We start from the raw sequence: 14,915 nt of genomic DNA, 5'->3' as shown, positions 1-14,915 counted from the left end.
AGAATATATTAAAATGTAATACGCATTTTGTTATTTTTTCCTATGAAATTTCTTTCAGTGTACAGGAATTTTTACATGTTCAACACCACAAATTGCAATAAGTTCCTGTACATGCTCTTGTACAAGATCGTGTATATTTTCTTGAGTTACGTATTATCGAGTACCAGTTATAATTTGTTGAAAAAAGTCACATGCATGATCGTGTACATGAGTATCGGTGAGCCCGAATTGCGTGCCAAATCCCAGGTATAATCCCCTCCCAATCGAATTGCTTGCCCAGGGGTATCAGGTAAATGTCGAATTGCGTGCCAACTATCAACTATTTCCCTTCACACTCTTACTGATTCTACACTCACCTGAAACTTCGTGAACGGTCCATTAACGGAAAAACGGAGCGATTTGGTAAGAGTGGAATCAGCATTCATCCAGGCTTAGGACTGGCAGCTTATCACAATGCAGTTGAAAGTTTAACTATATTATTCGACTTATCATGTACCATAAAGAAATTTTCATTTTTATTTGTTTTTATATCTAAAGTCGCCAGCTTTTCGCTTTAAACTATTGCTTAATTTTTGCCGATTTATTGTTTTCTCACTGTCTGGTTCGTGATTGTGATTTAAATTACTTTCAACTATATCATATACTTATTTTATTAATTTTATCGAATTCCTTGCACATTTTTTTGGAGCATGCTCATCGTTGTATTTCATTTTTTAATTTTTTTTGTAAAGAAACCTTAAAATTTTCAACAAGTATCGAAGTCTTAAAGCCAGTGGTGCTCACAGTTTACAACGCGCACGTAATTCCGCCTGACCCATTTGGACCAAGGCATGCAATTCAATATCTAAATGCTACCTCTCGGGACGCAATTCGAGGGACCACACGTAATTCGGGTGCAGCCGCATGATTGTGTACATGAGTATACGTACGTATAACTGAAGAAAATGTCCGAAAGAGGATGAAGAGTAATTCAGAAGTTGCAGTGAAGATGCACAATTGCAGAATAGAAAATGTACACAGGGAAATATTTGACATTATACCACCATCAGAATTATATTTCAAATGTCAACAAGTAGCAAGAAATTTCCAGAATTTTGTCCAATGTGAAATTAAGAAAAATGAGTGTTATCCAGGGCAATTTATGTAAACCACTGATAAACAACGTAGATAGGTTCAAAATTCTTTAAAATACAGAAACTTTGGGCCTCAAATAAAGAAGTTTTCGAAATGTCTGTAGACTTTATACAGACTGTTTTACTTGGGACATTGGTTTTTAGAAGAAGAACATAAACATGATTATATTGAATAAATAGAATTAGTTGAAAGGGGTCACAAAGAATTGTGCAGCACTAATTTGCGTTTAAAAATTGATGGTGTTTGTAATTTGTTTACATTACCTTTGAATCGATTCCGATGATCTTATTACATTCTTCGCATCCATTTGCAAAAACGCTTTCATAACACTTTATGCAGTAAGGATGTTCATCTCTTAAGACATATCGTTGTCCTGTTAGTGATTCATCGCATTGCCAGCAGCAAAAGTGTCCACTATGCCAGTCTTTATTCATTGCCTTTGTATAGTCATCACTGAAAATCAACTAAAACATAATTTAAAAATTAAATTAATATTAAATGCTACTAATGTGTTACTTAATATTAAAATATATGAGTTTCTTCAAAATAAAGTTTAGTAATTAGGCAACAAATAGATTTTCATTTTTTGTGCAAAATTATTTAATTTCATTCAATTAAAAGTATACAATTATAAATAAATAACTTTCATGCACTTAACATTTTTAAACTACGTCTTCCGATTGCATTGCCAGCGGATTGTTTTAAGTCTTAGCTACATATAGGGGACTAACAGTAGAAAGGACCCCGCACTAAATACACAGAAAATGGCTTACAGTTAAATTTGGCTATATTTTGAGAGTTTTTAGTTGAAAGTGTCCTGATTGAAAAAAAATTGTCCCCAGGTCACTGAATTAATTTTTTTAATAATAGTTTTTCATAATATTCGATGAAACAAAGACTTTCGAACAAGCCCACTTACAAGATACGCAAGTTCATTAGGCGTAGCGTTGTTTCGACATTTTTTTTTAGCTAAACTATTCAGTGACATCCGGACAATTTTTTTTCAATCAGGACACTATCAACTAAAAATTCTCAAAATATAGCCAAATTTAACCGTAAGCCATTTTTTGTGTATTTAGTGCGGGGTTCTTTGAAAAAAATATAAGTTATCCTAACACTTTTTTTATGCCATCAATCTTAAAATTTTTAAAAACTCCTTTAAAAGTTATATAATAATTTATTTATAAATATACGAAGAAAATATCAATTGTATGCATTAAAAAATAGAGCACAATAATTATTAATTTATTAATAAACCACTGAAGTAATAATTAAAAAGTAGTCAAAATTATACTAATTTAAATTTAAGGTATTCTCTAAAAAAAGCTACTCACAAACAAGCTCTGAAATTGGCTTGATACTTTAGTAAATTGTTGTCCTACATTAAAGTAACAAAACCTCAAAATATAAATTTATTATTTAAACAATTATAAAATGTAGAGGAGATTGAAGTTTTGTGTTTTCAGATAACACGGTTATTTTGAAATCCGTATAACTTCTACAGAACTTTATAAATTTTAATTTGCTAGTAGAGTTTTTTATTATGTTTTTCATGTACTTTTTAATGCCAAAAAAGTATTTAAAAAAAAGATTTTAACCCTTTTTTAAATATTAACCCTTATTTTTTATATTTAACCCCTTTTTCTCACTTAAAATTTCTTTTTTTCTATTTTTATTTGAAAGCTGAGATTTTTTCTAAGAAAACTGTATAAATATAAAAATGGAACAACATTAGGTTCAAGAGAAAATGTAAAAACAAACGCTCTTGATAAATTAAAATCCATAAAATTTTGTAGAAGTTATACGGATTTGAATCCCTAGTAGAAATTTGTCCTAGCTGTAATAAAAGAACTGACCAGTCGTGCTTGAATTCGTCTAGTTACTTTACTAGCAAGCTCGCTAAAAACTCGAATGTCATGTCACGCTATTTTTATTAAGTTATTATCCAGTACAACTTGATAATTATTGATCAATAGGACTTTTGAAAAACTAGTCAAATTAATTCTTTTAAATATTTCTAGAATTAATTTAATAATAAGATTTAATGTAGTAAACACATTTATTTTATGTAATTAAAATAAATTCCAATTATCAACAAAAATTATTCTATCAAAATATAATGCACTAAATATAGTAATTCGTTATATGTAATTTTTGGTTCACAATTAAACTGGTTTTAAAAAAAATTACATAAGTGAAACGATTGAAGCAACACATCCACATCTTGACTGTACTATTAACAACACCGAAAACAATTATAATTATTATATTAACATGAGTGTCATAACATGAACCTTAAAACAATTCTGGCAGTTTCAACGAAAAAATCTTGGGGGTACCGGGGAGCGAACACGGGTCCGCTGGGCGGGAACAAAAGAAATGCACGCTTAACGCAACTCGGCCGTTCTGATCAGTGGTATTAGAATAAATGCTTGACATATTTCACTGTACTTAAGAATTTACTTAAGCCATTAAAAAAACTGGATAGCTTTAAGTCGTGGAAATATCAAGTTTAACTTAAATTATTTCCAAGAGTGTTGGTCAGCCACTATACAGTAATTTGCAAGTTTAGCTAGAATCAGCCAACACGAGAAAAACTGTCCAGTAACTTGATGAATTCTAGTGGTGCCATGACAAATAGGATTTAAGTACTTCGTAAGTGGCTGTTAGATTTAAAACTGAATATTTTTAACATCAGTTTATGAATTTTAATTTATCAGTAGTGTTTTTCATGTAATTTTTAATGCCTAAAAAGTTTTTTTTCAGAGAACGTCTTATTTATAGAGTAATTACCTCAAGTTTATTTTGTTTATTTTCTGTAACATGTTGTTTAAATATTAAAATCTACTCAACAATTTCATTTTTTATTGTCAACGTTGAGAAAATTTCTACATGGGTTGTATTATAAATAACTATCAGCGCAATGCAACAGAAACGTATGAATATCGTTTATTGAACATAAATATAATTTTGTTAAGAAAGCATATTTAATAAACAAAAATTAGTAGCAGTTATTTCAATTTCCTCATTCTGAAATTAAATTAATTAAAATAACTTTTCTTCACACTTTTATAACATCTCTACAAGAGGTATGTATACCGAAAAAAAACATTCTGAAATTTAGCTAGAATATATGCTTGGCATCTATTTTAGAATACTGTATACTTAAATTCAGTGTGTAATACTCTTAAAATTAGAATATATTCTTCGTACTTAGTATATATTCTAAATGCTAAGAATATATACTCAATACTAAGAATATATTCTAATTTTAAGAATATTACATACTGAAATTAAGTATAAAATATTCTAAAATAGGTGCCAAGTATATTCATTAAGTTTAAAATACTTTTTTTTCGGTGTAATGTAACATGCACAACTAATATGAATTATAATTCAAGACTTATATTTAAACAATTTCTTACATAATTTATCTCTAATTAAACCAGCAGAAAATTTGCTGATAATCAGTGATAGTTTATTGATATGTAAACATCAGTATACTCTGTCAAATTCGCTTTAACTTCATTATAAATAAATAAATAAATTATGATAAAAAAATTTACTTGGATTGGCTTGATACATTGGTAAATTGTTATTATATATATATATATATATATATATATATATATATATATATGAAGCTTGTAAAATGTTAACTGGTTTAAAAAAATTGTGTAAAGTTGTAAGGGTTAAATTTTTGACGTTTTAGGTGGCACTGTCATTTTGAAATCAGTATAGCTACAACAAAACGTTATGGATTTTAATTTTCAAATAGTGAGTATTGAATGATTCTTTAAGTACTTTTCAGTGACAAAAAAAGTTTTTGAAAAAAAAATAAAAAATTTTAACCTCTTTTTAATTAAAATGAACCCTTGTTTGTCAATTTTGACCTATTTCAGTATTTAATTTTTCTTTATTTTTATTCTAAAGTTAAGGTTTTTTCATATAAGCTATGTAAACATACAAGTGGAACAACAATAGTAAACATCAGGGTTTATCAATTGTTATATTTTTACATTTTATTCGAAATTAGATCGTTTTATCGACAAAATTTTCTGCTTTTCAATATAAATACAGAACCATTTTTAAAATACCAAAATGGTTCAAAATTGAAAAAGGATTTAGTTCGATTAAAAGGGAGGTAATATTCTTTTTTGATAATTTTTTTGGCATCGAAAAGTAGACGATAAATCCTTCACATAAACCCTATTTCAATATTAAAATCCATAAAGTTTTATCGTAGTTATATGAATTTGAAAATGACAGTTTCACACAAAACGTCAAAACTTTAACCCCTATAACTTTCTAAAAAAAATTTAAAATGAGTTAATATTTTATAAATTTTTTACTTTCACATAGGACAACAATTTACCAATGTATCAAGTCCATCCAACCACTTTTAATTTTTTACTGGGGCGATTGAGGAATAATCCCCCTTATAAACTTTTCATACAAATTAAAATTTTTAAAAATCAGTAATCTTTGAATTCAAAATAGAAATTTGTATATAATGAAAAAATGTTTTGACAGTGTAGAAACTGTATAAAATATTATTATTGCATAAACTAATATTTTTTAATGTATTTATATGTACCTTTAATTAAATTCTCCTGTATGTGCTGGCTGTGAAATAGTTGTATTGGGTATTTTGTTATTTGTTTTTGCAAATATAAATTAAGTTTAGAAGTTTTATTTGTGTCATCGTGAAACAAATTAGCATTCCATGTACTAATAATTTAGCGTTTAATATTCAATTTCAAGACTTTAAACGTAAATGTAAAAAATGTACAGTTTGCCATAAAATTTTTACTTTGTAATTTTTTTTCCTTTGAGGAAAATTTATTTAACATTTATTTTAATAAAAGTTTTAGTAATTTTGCAGTTTTAATGATTTCAACAAAAATTGCAACCCGATTCTATTTTAACTTCAGGAAAAGCAAAGTTACATTTTTTCAAAAGATGACAATCTTTTGCAATACTTGAAATAAAAACAACAATATTTTGATTTATGAAACAAACAGATTGTGTGACGTAATAGGTCGCACTTTTTCTGAAACTGTGTTTGAAACCTAATATCTCTCGAAGGAATTAACGAAAATGAATGATTCTTGGACGAAAATAAAACTTAATAAAAGCGGAATAGAGAAAAGTTGGGACGCATGATTATGTTCTAAAAATCATTAGTCATAATTTACATTTTATCGAATTTTATTTGTCCTAATCAGTTTTGAGCCGAATTTTAATTTGTTCGAAATAGCATTTGGCATAATTTTCATCAATCCGATTTTCTATATGGCAGAATTTTTATATAACGGAAAATTCAACTCACAGAACTTTTATTTCTTCGAATTTTTATTTGTCAGAATTTTTATTTGCTCGAATTTTCATTTAACATAATCGGCATTTTAAAGAATTTTTATTGGGTAGAATTTCATTGAATAGAATTTTCATTTAGATGAATTTTCATTTGTTCGAATTATTATTTGATATAATTTCCATATAATCGATTTTTCATACTACAGAATTTTTAATTAACCGACAAATCATTTAATAGAATTTCTAATTGATAGAATTTTTATTTGTCCGAATTTTCAAATGGCCGAACAAACAATCGACAGAAAGATTTCGGCGCGATTTTTAAAATCAACCAATCAAAAATTATTCATAAAATTGTGATTGGTTGATTTTAAAAATCGCGCCGAAATCTTTCTGTCGATTGTTTGTTCGGCCATTTGAAAATTCGGACAAATGAAAATTCTATCAATTAGAAATTTTATTAAATGATTTGTCGGTTAATTAAAAATTCTGTAGTATGAGAAATCGATTATATGGAAATTATATCAAATAATAATTCGAACAAATGAAAATTCTATTCAATGAAATTCTATCCAATAAAAATTCTTTAAAATGCCGATTATGTTAAATGAAAATTCGAGCAAATAAAAATTCTGACAAATAAAAATTCGAAGAAATAAAAATTCTGTGAGTTGAATTTTCCGTTATATAAAAATTCTGCCATATAAAAAATCGGATTGATGAAAATTATGCCAAATGTTATTTCGAACAAATTAAAATTCGGCTCAAAACTGATTAGGACAAATAAAATTCGATAAAATGTAAATTATGACTAATGATTTTTAGAACATAATCATGCGTCCCGAAAAGTTATAGGGAAATATAAGGTTAAAAAATTTTTAAGGTCTAGAATCAATGTTTGAAATTACAAATTTCATTAAAAAAATCACAAATTTCAGTCTGTAAACCAGAAAATGACCTAGATTAACTATAGGAGTTATAGGAGTTTTTTTTAGGTAAGTTTTGAAAAATTCAAAATGCCAAAAAATTATTATATTTGCATAGAACTTGGTACCTAGGGATTTTTTTGGTCACTGATTACGAATCTGAAGTCAGATTTTTTAAATTAAAATAAATTATTAAAAATATGTGATTAATTTATAGAAATTTTATTGCATCGAAAAAATGTCTTTTAGTTGTCCTTAGTTGTCTTTATGATGTCTCTGAGACATTATCATTATTTGCCCAGGATATACACAGAGAAAAAAAGATGACTTTTAGACATCCTGGTGTCCATTGGGTAGTGTTCTCAACTTTCGTGCCTCGAATCCTGGTTCGATTCCTGACATTCCCAAAGATTTTTCCAAGTAATATTAATAGTTAACATGAAAATTAATAATTAAAATAGAAAAAAAAATAAATTGAAGTTAAAAATTAATTATTTCTTTTTGTCACTCTAAGCAAGTCAATTGTAATCTTTTTGCAAGCTTGATCTTTTTGATATCACTTGAAAATTGGTAGAAAAAAAATCGAAATTCTTCATTTTTCCTTGTATATTTTTTAAGTGTTTAGAAAGCAGAAGAAAGTGGTACAAGAAACAGATAAAAATGTTGGAAATTGAGAAAATTTTTAATAAAAATTGTATAAAGAGCTGATTTCTTAAATCTCGAAAATTTCTTTAAAAATTTAAAAAACATTCAATCAACATTTAGAAAAATATGTGTTTACTTATTTTTCATGTAGAAAAACATATTTTATTTTCAAGTCAATTTTCAGTGCACTGTCTGACCGCCTGGCAGGATTTAAATTCCATATTATATATATATAAAACAAAAACAATTGTTTCGAGCATAGGTATTTAACTTCTTATGTTTTATATTAGAAAATCATGATTACGTTAGAAAACAAGATCATATAAATGGTAACTTCAGCTTGAGTCATCTTTGAGAAGTACGAGTAAGTTGGCCATACGTGTAAGTAGGCCACTCGACTTTTCGTTATATGTGAGTGCCAGATATCGCGACGTCATGGTTAAAAATGTATTTTGACTTACCAATATTTTGTTTTTTATAAATAATGTCTAATAATATTTTTTGGATTTAACATTGCTTTTCAGACAATGCGTAAGAGGGAAAGTTATGAATATAGTAATAAAAAAGCAGGTAAAGTACAATAATAAACAAAAATAGTATTTTAAATTCTCTAAATTTTGGAACAAGTATAAGCAATTTCAAAATGTTTGCAACTGTTAGTTAGCTTTTAATAGGCTGGTCGTAATGTTAAGTTAGCTAGAATTATGACAGTAATGAAAAGATACGTTTACTAACTTACACACACCAAGGAGGACATCTTACTTTGAGATATTTTTGAGTTATTAAAACAATAAATATTAGGTTATAATCTGACAAAATCACGTGGAAAATTTGATTTAAAAAAAAAATGAAAAACCTTACCTGAAAAGAGAAAATTTTAGGAGTTCTTTTTCCCGAAACACACAAATATCTCTATTTTCTTTAAATTAAATTTCAGTGATAATTTTAGTAAGAATTGTGTCATATAAAATATCGTCGCACGTCAAAATACATTCGTAACCATATAAAGTCGTGCTATCTGGAACTTATTATATAACTCGACGAAAATTCGAAAGGCCTATACTAACACGTATGGTCAACTTACCTCCATTTCCTTGAGAATTAACACAAGCTGATATTATTATTTTTTAAATGATTTTAATCTTTAATATTAACATTTTTTACTAAAAAAAAGAAACTAAAATAAATTGATTTCCGCTAAAAAGACATAGAGGATTTATTTTTGCTTTTTTGTAGCAAAATACTCACAGTAGTAACAAAATAATAAAGATAATAAAATAAACAAGATAATTTGCAAGGCTTTTGATTTACATTTGGTACAAGTTCACAGTACTTAAAGTAGGACACTTTAAGAGCATTTCTTGGAAGTTTTAAGTCAATTCTGACACTGAACACGAAAATACAGAGCTTTAAATTTTTTTTGTTCCGAGCGCAACAGTAAGCAAGGTGTCCTTCAACTTTAAAGGCATTTTTCTCGAAACTATATTTTTAAAATCAGTGACGACGATTACATAAAAACCGCTGTAACAGCTGATCGAAAAAATGGTACATTTATTCTTTACATATTTCCCTCATATTAAATCAAAGATTATTTTAAATAATATTCTAAAAAACAAAATTTTGGTGAAAAAAAATAAATTCTCATGTGTGCTTATTTTTTATTTTTAAATGGAGGGTAATGTTATGTAGTTTCTATGAAAAATGACTTTAAACTATATTTTCTCTACCTATAAATTCTTTATTTTCAAGTAAATTAATTTTAAACTTTACGAAAAAAATTTTTTAATAAAGAAAACGCATATTACTATTAAAACTTTCAAATAATGTATTATTAATTATAGAATGTCCAACGTCCTTCCGACTCGATGAAAAATACTCAGATGAATTCCTCCGACATCAGATTAAAATTAATATCGATTATTATTATTTCATTTTAATATTATATATTATATTATTGTTTTTTAATAAAAATAATAAATAATACCTTTCGTTTTACAGTGCTGAAAGAAATATCGACGGTAAATTTTACTGGTAGAGAATAAATTATGTTCATAATTTTAACGTTTGAAAGTGTTTAGAATCATAAATCAGTGTGCTAAAATGTTTTTAAAAATGTTAATTATTTTGCAAAATATATACAATTAAACATTTGTCACTTTCTTCAAAAAATTTTATCTTCTATACTTCTATGAATTGTAAAATAAGTTTAACTATTTAAAATTTTAAAGGTTTTTTCGTTGGTGATGAAAAGTGGATGTTGTAAAAGAATTATATTGTAAGTGCGGCAAATAAGGTGAGGTAAAATAATTTGAGGTATAGGGGTAAGAGATTTTTCAGTAGAACGAGTTCTGAAGAGATAATAAATTTAGATTACTAGTAGATAGAAATAAACAGGGTTAAGATGATGACCAACTTTTACCACTACATATGTATAAATGTCTAAAGTTGGGCCGATCTTATAAGCCAACTTTGTGAGCCTTAATGAATTATCAAATACATTAGAAAAATTTTTAACTTAAATCATAGAAATAAATAAAATAAATCTTTTTAATAAGAAAATGATCTATTTATTAATTTCACAGAAAAAACCTAGTATAATTTTTGCTGCGGATAATTTGACTAATGCTAAAACGCATAGACGGTGGATCCCTCAACTAGAATAAAATTTATTGCGTACATAATTTTTATACAGTTATCTAGGTAAAAATCATACTTTTTCAGTGTTATGAATATCATCATTATTATTAACAACATTATAAATTGTTATTTCTTCAATCATATTGTCGACCTCATAAATTTTTCTTTTCCTCAGCTGTAAGTTATATAAACGAATTTCTATCTTTTGTATTTGTTGTAAGCGTAGCGTAATGGTTAGCTTCTTAGGTTTAGGTGCGTTAGGTTAAGATGTTCGATCCCTGCGATTGTAAGATATTTTAAATAGGGTAAACCAGACATAGTAGTCGGTCACTTTTCAATTTTGAATAACAACGAAACTATAAGAGAGATAGAAACAATTTGTTTGTTACTAAACATTTTTAATACCAACATAAACAAGCCTAAGATTTTGTAAGTGAAATAAAAGATTTTCTACGATTTTCGAAAGTATCCGTCATTCTATCTGTTTTGGGTGGCAGACTACTTTTTCTTACTTGTTTCTTTGCAAATTTTTTTAAAGAATAAAAAATTTTTATTTGCAAATCCGGTTGGTTTAGTAGTTTTCTATAATCATAAGGAACAATCACACGTATAAGAAATTAAAAAATATTAATTGCACTTTTTACACAGCGTTAATTGAAAAGATTTCCTTAAGTGGCCGGCTACTGTATAATTTATCCTATGTGTGTAGAAAATATTTTATAATAACCAATATGTTAAAATATACATTTAACTTAATGTTTATAACTTTTAAATAATTTTGGTACATAGATATTTAAAGTTGGATGAAAAACAGGCAACAATAAGGAATAAATTATAATTTTTCTAGTTGGACAAACTATTAACACATTAAGCTGGACCAAATTTGGGCCGACCGAAAATTCGCGCCTGAGTTATTTTAACATTCATAATTTTAAAAAAACCGCTGCCAAGTTAAAGTATGAATTTTTTGTGCTTATTTCATAAACACTTTGTTTATTCTCATGGAAATTTTTTGTGACCAATTTATGGTAATTTTTTTAGTATTATAATAATTTTTAAAAAAAGTGTTAAGTTGTAATTTCTTTTTTTGGATTCCTGAGGTTGAAAAACATGAAAATACATTAGAAAATCGAATTCGACAAATTTTTGTTTTACAAAAATAATACTAAAACAAAAATAATAGAATTTTTAAAAGTATAAGTAATTATTTTCTATTTAAAATTTGGACATCACAGAACCCAAAAAAATTTGGTTGTCTTAACAAATCATTTAAATGATTATTCAATTATGTGCGGGTAAAATAAGTTTCTTTATTTTATATAACACATTTTAGTCTTTGAAAAGTGGAAATCATAAATCATTAATAAAAAAGACAAAAATTTAGTTTCAAATAACTTTTGAGTTAAGCTTTTTTTCATTATCAACTCCAGGGAATTAAATATTCAGTTTTAAAATTTATTTAGTCTTCAGATTTTATCAATTCATTTTTTATCATTCGAAAAACAGCAGTTCTTCATACTTTAGCAAAAATCCATTGCCATGCATATTGCACGATAATATTGCAAATAGTGTATCACAGTATTCAGACACAAGAAATTTTGCTATGTGGTAAATTTTTTGTTTGTTTAACAATCCAGTAAATTTTCTATTTTGAACTCTGATTTTGAATAATAAATATGTATCTGTTCTTTTAGAAGTAAATAATTTAATTTTGAATATATTTAGAAAATAATACTTTTTGTTTCCTTTGAACACAAATATTGTAATAATGAAACCATTGTTCTTTTACTTTAGAAAATTTAAATCCTTATTTTATTGAAAAAAATATAATAGTAAATTGGCGAACAATCATCTGTCAGCCAGCACATACACATCTTCTATGGCTCGGTGATGATTCGGTGTACTTTCCATCTCGGTAATAGTAACTTCTGCATTCTGATCGTGGCTTTCACGTCGCTTAGAAGTTTTCTTCACTTTACGAACTTTTCGTTCCGTTGTCGTGTACACTACACTATCTACGTCCGCCATGTTTCAAAAGTTCTTTTCAATTACAATTTCTTTACTGTCAAAAAATTAGCGAAATATTTTTCACTTCTTTAAAAAAAAAACTCAACGTGTAACAGACTAAATTTTTATCAAGATATAATTGAGCAAAGAGGACGTTCTTTTCTGTCCGAGTTTGCAAACAGACTGAAATCTAGGATTGGACCAACCAGGGCGTCATCGTATTAGGACGCTATTTTTGGCATCTCAACGACTCCAGAAACGTACCATCTTGTTATCTTTCTCTTTCATTCAAACCACTTTCTATCTTAATATACTCATCTTTCTTGCACTCTGCAAGTCAGCCTATTACCACTACTTCCTTTTCAACAGACGCTGCAGTGTGCCGGGTGCAACTTTTCTATACATTCCATGACGATATTGTCTTTGCCGCCCGCTATTCGCTACACACCCTAATTTACGTACTTTAATCGGACAAAGTATTTTAAGAATATTGTTGACGAAATATCTTATGGATAATATGACTATAGGATCTATCAATATAAAGTGTATAATATAAGATATATATATATATATAATAAAATGTTTCTTTACTTTTTAGTAGAAATGTTTATCCTAAAAATTCCGCTTTTGAAAAGATTGCTCAAAGAAACTAATATTCATATGTACAAATATACTTTTTTTAGTCTTCTATCTTTACATTTAATATAGAGCGTTGCGCAATCTTTCGTTTCAAGATAGTAATATAATAATAACAATAATAATAATAATTATTATTATTATTATAATGCGGATTAGAGATGCTTGTTTATAATTTGTATGTTTTAATTATATCAGATTCTTTAATACTGTACTCAAAAAGACAATAAAAGACAAAAGACTTATATATATATATATATTTCAAATAAATAATAATAATAATGCGAAATTTGAAACTGGCGCAGTACTGGCATTATATCGAATTTAGATATCGTACGAGAACAATCCAACTCTGCAAAAATAGGTGACTTACTTGGTATCATACAATAAGATGTAAGATGTAAAAATTATCATGTAATATTGGGGTCATATGTTGTGCTATTTAGGTAATGGATGCATATAAGTCATATAATAGTGTCTATTAAAATTTGATAAAAAAATTAGTTTCTAATCCAAATGGAAAGCTATTAGAGGATTATAGATACTATTGATGAAAACGAAATCCAACTAAAATCCTTTTAAAACCTTATGGAAACCTCATTTGAGAATCCACTTGAAATCCCGTATAGAATTCAAAACCTTGACATTTTGAAAAATAAATGATACGTAGGATTTTAAACAATATGTAGACATTTTTATGTACAACTCTTTCTTATAACTTATTTTGTAGCTCTTTTTACGTAATAATAATAAAAACCGAATTCAAAAGTAATATAAACCATCTATTAGTCATTTTTACTAGCGTAAGCATAGGCGTAAAGAGTTTAAAATAAATTAAACTTTTAGCAACTTTATACGTTTTAACCAGAATTCAATTGGTTCCAAATTTTTAAGGTATAAAACAGGATTAAACTGATTAACTAACTACCAGTGTTGGGTAGTAACTAGTTATTAGTAACTAAGTTACTGAAAAAGTTACTTTACTTGTAACTTATAACGTAACTAATTACTTTTTTTAAAAGTAACTCGTAACGTAACTTAGTTACTATTTTAATAGTAACTTTTAATTTTAAGTTATTTCTTTACTTTCTTTGCACTTTTTTATTGCTTTAAAAACTTAATAATTTCGTATTTCAAAAAAAGCGCGCAAAGTGATAGCAAAAGAACATGGCCTCTGCGCTCGCATGCTGCGCATTGTACCGAGTGTTTACATTCTGTTTTTCATGTGCTCGTGTTCCACCGTATACGTTTGGTTTACTGTTGCAATATAGGGGATTTACCTGCATAATTTAAACAGTGTACAAGATTTTTTAAAATAAGATTTTAATTAATTTATTTATTTGTATTCGGAAGTTTTATATAGACTTTTATTTAAGAGTTTATAAAAATAATTTTTAGCAACCCCGTGTCGAAATTATACCTTGTTAATTGATTTGTAAATTAATTCTTAAAATGGCAAACAAAATCCATGATTATAAAAACTAATTTTCTAATAATGATAATATTTTTAAAATTTTTATAAATAAATACTTGGATAGGTTAAACATGTATGCGTTAAAGAATTAGAAGCAGCTATAGCGAAAGAAAAAAAAAAGAGAAAATTCAAAGAAC

At 27.0% G+C, this 14,915-nt stretch overlaps 1 protein-coding gene across 2 annotated transcripts in view; it reads right to left on the bottom strand.

The window, feature by feature from the left end:
- The window catches only part of LOC127282293 (four and a half LIM domains protein 2), a 58,971-nt gene extending 46,102 nt beyond the window's left edge, over positions 1 to 12,869 (bottom strand). Inside the window, exons 1-2 of one of the 2 annotated variants that reach the window (XM_051306463.1) lie at positions 12,532 to 12,869; positions 1,398 to 1,587 (exon numbers count right to left, since the gene is read on the bottom strand). In XM_051306463.1, coding sequence (XP_051162420.1) covers positions 1,398 to 1,587; positions 12,532 to 12,689 — 348 coding nt within the window. In that variant the 5' untranslated portion in view covers positions 12,690 to 12,869. Of the gene's footprint in view, positions 1 to 1,397; positions 1,599 to 12,531 lie in introns of both variants that reach the window. The other variant, XM_051306464.1, reaches the window with a different exon arrangement.
- Between the last annotated feature and the right edge of the window lie 2,046 nt (positions 12,870 to 14,915).

The sequence above is a fragment of the Leptopilina boulardi genome, unplaced genomic scaffold, assembly GCF_019393585.1.
Source record: "Leptopilina boulardi isolate dan_hultmark-lab unplaced genomic scaffold, ZJU_Lbou_2.1 LbouV2_292, whole genome shotgun sequence".
Classification (NCBI taxonomy): domain Eukaryota; kingdom Metazoa; phylum Arthropoda; class Insecta; order Hymenoptera; family Figitidae; genus Leptopilina; species Leptopilina boulardi.
This window is presented reverse-complemented; position numbering and strand designations above follow the sequence as displayed.